Source organism: Blennius ocellaris (assembly GCF_963422515.1).
Source record: "Blennius ocellaris genome assembly, chromosome: 12".
Lineage (NCBI taxonomy): Eukaryota > Metazoa > Chordata > Actinopteri > Blenniiformes > Blenniidae > Blennius > Blennius ocellaris.
In genome coordinates, this window is record NC_137661.1 from 19,225,167 (window position 1) to 19,232,585 (window position 7,419).

The 7,419-nt window shown below is 42.6% G+C and overlaps 1 protein-coding gene across 1 annotated transcript in view; it reads left to right on the forward strand.

Moving 5' to 3' along the window:
• The window catches only part of ncanb (neurocan b), a gene marked incomplete at its 3' end in the record, with an annotated part of 120,943 nt that extends 117,961 nt beyond the window's left edge, over positions 1-2,982 (forward strand). The window contains exons 14-15 of the mRNA XM_080506282.1: positions 1,251-1,433; positions 2,846-2,982. Coding sequence (XP_080362408.1) covers positions 1,251-1,433; positions 2,846-2,982 — 320 coding nt within the window. The remainder of the gene's footprint in view (positions 1-1,250; positions 1,434-2,845) is intronic.
• Positions 2,983-7,419: the final 4,437 nt, after the last annotated feature.

Sequence of the window (7,419 nt, forward strand, 5' to 3'; positions counted from 1 at the left end):
ACCCCCCCCCCCCCCCCCCCACCACCACCACCACCAACACTTCACCACCCACACACCCCCATCCCTCCACTGACCCAAACACTAATTTTTTCCGGGAACACTCAGACTACTCCTCATACTGCGAGACATATTTGCACTATTGAGTGATTCACATAACCTCTTGCTGCTGCTGTTTCAAAACCATTTATTTATCTGTACATATTGTGTTGCTTCTGTATATATACTCTGTTGTTTCCTTTTTTGTCTTTTAGTTTTATGGATGAGTTTCTATCTTTCATCTTTGAGTTAATCATAGGTTTGGGGACCAGCAATGTAAGCTTTTCATTGTATGCTGTAAATATCTATCTGTATATATGATAATAAATATCTTGAATTAAATCATTGGTAGTAGCTGTATGCCAAACTTTTGGCATTCATGTTAAATGATACAAAAACAAATAAGACTATCTTAAACACATGAAACAGTTTTACAATTGTGAATAAAAAGTTTGTGACCAGCTGTGCTCAAAACATCAGGCATCCAGCGTCAGCCTGTTCGTGTATATTTTTAACTCCTTGATTTAGTCCGATCCATCAACGCGTCAGTGTGCAAGTCGAGCAGAAAAGTCTAGGACTGAATTTCTTCCCTCAGTTCAGTTCTGCAGAAGAAATTGGCACCCATGACAGGAGAATTAAACATTGGTGAAGTAGTTTGAGTGCTTCCCTGAGGCTTGTCCATCCTGTCAGTCTCTGACCGGAGTGTCAGTCCTCCCTCCATCTCAGCTTGTGTAAAAAAATTTTTTTTGTATTCTGCCTTTCCTCTTTATGTGTCTGAAACACTGTTTCTTTGACAGGCGCCCACTCGCTCGCAGACTTGGATAGATACGCTGTCCTGCAGACATTGGGTTGTATTTAAAGGTGTTTTAGCCAAGTTGCAGTTATGCAGCGTGTGTGTGTGTGTGTGTGTGTGTGTGTGTGTGTGTGTGTGTGTGTGTGTGTGTGTGTGTGTGTGTGTGTGTGTGTGTGTGTGTGTGTGCGTGCGTGCGTGCGTGCGTGCGTGCGTGCGTCTGCGTCACCTAAAAGAGGGATTCACACTGAATTTAAAAGCCATTAGAGAGCCTGAAGGCTTTGAAGCATGCTGATTCTGCACATTTAAATAAAAACACATTATCACGTGTGGAACATCTTTGTGAAAAATATGTTCACACAGCAGGAAATGTAAATAAACACAACAACCTGATTACATTTCTGTATTTATCTGCCCCCTACAGTGCTTTGTGGAGCCCCTCCCTCAGTGGATAATGCCTTCCTAATTGGTCGTAAGCGGTCCCACTATGACATCCACTCTGTGGTGCGCTACCAGTGCGCAGACGGCTTCCTGCAGCGCCACGTGCCCACCGCCAAGTGTCGCGCCAACGGCAAATGGGACCGACCTAAAATCATCTGCATAAAATGTGAGTTTTACTCGGTAGGAATTTCACACAGCCGGGTGGCAAAGAGCAAGACTTCAAGTCGAATTTCCATTTGTTAAGTGATTTTAGCATATCCAGACTCTCTTATTTTTAGCATGCACACTGCCATAGGTTCAAAAACACTACGCCTCCTACATTATCTGCCCCGGAGAGCTGCTGTCACCATGTGCATTCAGCCTTTTTCTGTCCCTGCTCTCGTTATTAATAATTGCGAGCAAAAAGATTACTACGGCTGCAGATCGACTGAAATCCCCTGGGCTTGCTTAAAAGTGGTGGGGTATCCTTTGAAGTGTTTTTTGCTCCAGGTGTTTTGGAGGTTTTTTTTGTTTTGTTTTGTTTTTTGTAGACTTTTCAAAAACAATTTGTCCAACAGGTTGACAACATCCACAACATAGTGGAACCAAAAAGTATGATTTTTTTTTTAATGGCCTATAATTACTTTTTTTATACAAAAAATAGGCATTTTGCATATGCTAAACATCTGCGTGATACTTTCTTTGACCAGCTTCGACAGATTCTTCAAATGGAAGAAAATTATTACTTTTCCGTGTCACTGCATTGTACAGCATTTAAACTCAGCATCTTTTATTACACAGCTTTAAAACCCTGTGTCTTAAATGTATGAATACACTTCACTTCTCCCCGATATGATGTTGAAGCTATCGGCCTGACTTTGACTAAATCTATGAAATAGATGCCATGATTTTTCACCATGATTTCTCACTTCTTCTAAGGATATAAAAGGTTGAGGGATCAATATAAATATTTAACAAACTGAACCTAACATGTCACGTCTCTGCACTCAGTGTGACAGTAATGATGAAATACTGAAATAACGCTGCTTCTGTTCATGGTGATAAAGATTCCTTCGCTTGTGACTCTTTATCTTCGGATAGAGTTGTCTTTATGGCCCAGAGTTATAATATTGTTATCATTCGTTGCAGACAACATTTGTTTCTTGGCAGACCCAGAACGGGACGGAGCAATCTAATTTGGCAACACACCCCAGGAACAAGCTTATACCGAGGCTGCGAGTGGGCGGCCTGCTCACTACTGTGCCCTTGCAAAACGCATTCGGTCTACTAAGTGTGAGATAAAACAGATTCCCTCGGCGTGGTGGGAAAAGTTAAATCGTTCGCACAGGGAACATGCGGGTTTGACCTTCCCTTGTTTTTGATCTCCCTCATCTCTTACCTGGCTTCACCCGCCCCCCCCCCCCGGACGTATCCCTGAGACAGCTTCCGATGCTCGTCTGCTGATTTATCTCCATCTGACATCAGTTTTGCGCCCCTGCCTTTTATCATATTTCATCTCTTACATCCTTCTTTAATAAATAGTCAGCCCTTTCTTGTATTTCATTGTCTCTCCCGCTCTTTTTTTCCCTGCTCTCACAGCCCGGAGAGCCCATCGCTACCGGCGCCACCACCACAAGGGCAGGAGGGAGCGCAGGAAGCACAAGAGGCACGGCCACAGAGAGGGCGGCCACCACGGCGGAGAGCAGGGCCAGGGCCACAACCATCCCCACTTCTGAACCAAAACAGCAACACAATAATAATAACCATCTCCTTTCCCTTTCCTCCCCTGCTGTCAACTACAAATTGCCTGTCTCCCTGCTGTCCCAAATTTTCCCCACATCACCGTTAGAGCCCAGAAGTCTCTGGCCAAACCTCTCTGCACTTCACTGTCCTGCCCCAAGCTCCACCCCCTCCCCGGGCTACCTGAGTCAGCCTACACCGTAATCAACTCTGAGGCCCGGCAACGTTCTGCCGGGCGTCACCGGGACAATAACGAATCCCTTTGTACTCTTTTTACTTTCCTGTCATCCTGGTCCTTACTTGTCTACCCCCCCCCCATCCCCCTCCTGCTCTTCCCGATTACTCTCCATTCCAGCTCAACGATGACCAGAAACCCTGGGCTGCCCTGACCTGTTTTTGAAGAACAAATAACTTGGCGATCCACACCTAACATTTCTTAGATGAGAAGGCGGTTTAGTATGAATTGTATATAGGGATGACATCACAGAAAAATTCCGTATCAAAATCAGACGAGTCAAAGAAGACATGGTGTTGTTGATTTGAGCCTTTTGTCATTTTTTTTTTACAAACCCTCAGTGTTTTTTCTTGACTCTGCTGCTTTTGGTTTGCTTTTTGTAAGACATTGTACTTGACTTAAAGCGACAGATTTAATTGATTTTTCTTTGAATCAGAGGCCGTTGTTATTAAATTTTTTGATTGTTAGCTTTGTATCCTTGTCAGTGTAAGACAGTTTCTTTAGATCAGATGCTAAACCCCCCCCCCCCCAGAGGAAAATGGAGAACACTTCCCATCTTGATGCGGTTTCATCCCTTCCCATCACACTTCACTGGCTTTTCAGAAGTGTTGAACTCTCTCAAACATCTCCTGCTGTGTCAGACATCCACACCTGTCACCGTCAGGGGTTAATCTCGACTTCTGATGTCAGTTTGTCTCAACTCAGCTCAGCAGTTCCATGATTGTTTTGTCTTTCGTCATAACGTCTGTCAGTCTGAGGGTATGTGCTATGAATTAATGGAGGTAAAAGCAGCTCCTCTCACTCCTGTTCACCCTTCATTCGGGGGTTTCTACTTTGTTTTTAATATTATTTCTCATGTCAGGTCGCATCACTACAGCGGAGGAGAGCTCAGTGGATCCATCAGTATAATTAGACTCTCTTCCCTTGAAAAGGAGCAGAGGGGTTTTATTTTTATATGGTCAGACAAATATACTTTAGTGAAGGTCAGGGTGAAAACTGTGATTTTTCACCCCAGAGCTTGTGACTCACAGCCTGTCAACAGTTTATTTTCACTATGACGTCAAGTTTTCTTTGACTGCATGTCTTGCCTATGCTGAACCAGGAGGCCTGCTGCATCAAGCAAACTCAGGCTGCACCAACAAATTACCCATTTTAGTAGTCATTGATGCATGATATCATGCTTTCACAGCAACACTGACATCTTTCACATTTCATCCCCTGGATGCGGCTGCAGTTTTGTGGGTCCACTTTATTTGTTATTTGTTTTCCTAAAAGATGCATCATGGTGCATTTTAAATGTAGGAGAATCTTGTGACCTTTAATAACATCAATAGGATGATCAGACTAAAGATCTCAAATTAGCTCTGAACGGATTGGGAAATGATTCCAATCAACAGAACTAAAACTGATAAATTAGGCCTCACATTTTCACTTATTTAGCTGCGAATAACAAAAAGCCAAGAAACACCACTGGTATAGTTAATCTCCACAGTGAAACAACCATGGCTGTTCTGTGATATTCTCAAAAGGATTAGAGCCCCAACAGAGCGCAGATTAAGGAAGCATCCAAAACAAAACATGACAAACAAGTGATTTTAGAGGGTTTAGTGTCTTTTATTTTATATTTTCTTATTTTGATCATTATTTATTCATGCCCTTGGGGAAATTTATTTTTCTCCACATTGACCAATCCTATTTCTTGGTGCTCACATTCCGCATTACGGTGCTTCAGGGAGCTGATGAGGGTCGAGGGTTTTGCTCAGGGACCCACAATTGTGACACATCAGCTGTGAGATTCAAATCTATGAATTCCTGAAGTCCACCTTTCTCACCTCTATAGGCCACTACTGCCCATAGACCACTGGATGTGGCAGCCATTTAAGGCACTCTATCCATCCTATGGGTGCAGTTTGGGGTTTGGTGTCTTGCTCAATGAGACTTAAGCATGTGGACAGGGAGTGATGGGGAATAGAACCTGCAAACCTTCCAACCGAGAGACAATGAAGCCACAGCCGCCTTCTTTCTTTCTTTCTTTTTTTTTCTAAAACAGCCAGCAATAATATCAACATTTATACATCAGAAAACATTTGGAGCTACGTGGCGTCTATGAGTTTATTTAGACGTTTTCTTCTGAAGTTGTTTTTTGTGGACAGCACACTCTTATGATGAGACTGACAGGATGTGTTTCATTTCATGGCGGTAAAATCACCAAAAATATGCAGAGTGGGTGCTCCTTCAGCTTTGTCGAGAACACTTCATCGTTCAATGTGTGGCAGGTGTTTATTATTATTATTACTGTGTGTTTTTAACAATACTGAAAAGCTCATGTTGCAAATGTGTGACACCATGTGAGTAGTGTCTGTGATTGAACAGTTGTGTTAAGAAAGTCCTCGCAGGTACAAAATTCTACTTCTCTGATTTGTTGTCGTGTTTGGATTTCCTAGATATCATGAGCAGTGTAGGAGTTATAGATGTGATAGTATAGAAATGAGCATGCCAATAGGACCATGGAGGTTCAACTGAATTTGGAGGTAAAAAGTGGCTAAAATGTGCTTTTTGTTCAGAAGACCAGCTTAAAATGGACAATAATTTATTTAGTTATTGTAAATTGTTCATCATAGTTTGAGCCACTGTCACTTTATTCATTATAATTGGCTCGATTGAGGTTAAATGGCTGAGACTTACACATTTATATGGCCCTTCATGTGGAGGTCCGGGCAGACAAGAGGTCACATTATGTGAAAAGTAGTCATGCCGATGGCTTTGAAACCACAAATCAACCACAATGTGCTCAAAGTATAGAGATGAATATGGGGCAGAGCAGTCCCTTACCAGTCAGCGTGTGCGTGTGTGTGAGGACGCCGATGGTGGCTGAGGTCCCTGCGGATCACGCTAGAAAGATGCCGCAGAGATTAAGGTTTGCCATTTCTGGGGCAGCCAGAGTTTTTTGAGCTGTTCACACCTGAGCTCGCTGCTGCCACGTGTCCTGTTTTAAAGAAGGGATTGAGAAAGATAGAGCAAGCGCTTTGCTCTTCCTCTTTCCCTTTACTGCTGGGTTAAATTGATGTTTTTTAAAGCCAGTAGCTGAGGTTGTAGCTTCTGGGATTAGGTCCAAAACACTGAGTTCAGCACTTTTATCCTTTATGGGTTTTTTTTCATCGTTTTATGCTTCTTCTTTTTTTTCTTCCCGTCTGCACCTCTCCGCTTTAGTACCTTTCATCCGCCGTCGTCACTTGACGTCCTTTTCCTCTTACAAGAGCAAGGAAGTGGATGATGGCAACACCTTAATTCAGTTTAAGCAGCTCTTTATTGAGAAGGAGTGCACTCAGGGCTTTTCAGCAGCCCCTCTTGTGTCTTGTAAAGAGGCACACAAAGACAGGATCAGGTTCTATCAAGTCACCTGCGGTCAAAAAAATACACCTCATGCACATTAATACTACACCTTTGTTTGTCTCTTCTCACCTTGGCAAAGACAACACCCACTTGCACAGAGAAGAATAGTGAACCTACACCTTTCTATCAGTTTAATTAATCTACCGCATGACTAATTAACAAGTTTCATTATCAGTGGGACACAGCTGCGATGTTGTGGGAAGGGTAATGTTGACAGACAGCTGGTGGGAGGTATTGAGTGATGGACAGGAGGTCCAGGGAAGTGTTGTTGCCGTCAAACCCTCGGCATTACGATGTCAGGACACCACAAGCTTGTTTTTTTTCTTGTTTTTTTTTCCTGTCTTTACTGGAAAAGGGATCAACCTCAGACAGCTGGATGAAAAGCCAGAGGTCCCCTTTCACAGTATTTCAAATCGAAACCGATATACAAACATAGTATAATTAAAGCCACATAACAGTTCAGCTTTGATGTGACAGGACTGCAGAACAAATGTGATGAATTGATAATTAACTAAATTGCAAAACACTTTTTTTTTTAATCCGACTGCTGGTGAAGCTATGTAACAATGAATGCGCCTTTTTCATGATTTAGAAAATTGTTTTCAGAAAACAATTGAATCTTCATCTTTATTTATCATGTTATTTATTTAGGCCCTCTTCAAAAAGCACACTTGAGTGGCTCTTCTGTCCTTAATGAATGAGCAAACATCGATTAGCTCAAGAAGCCAAAAGTAAAACAAACAGCGGATGAATCGATCTGTATGTTGGGGGTTTTTTTTGCAGTGGTTGCCCTCTGGGTCATGTG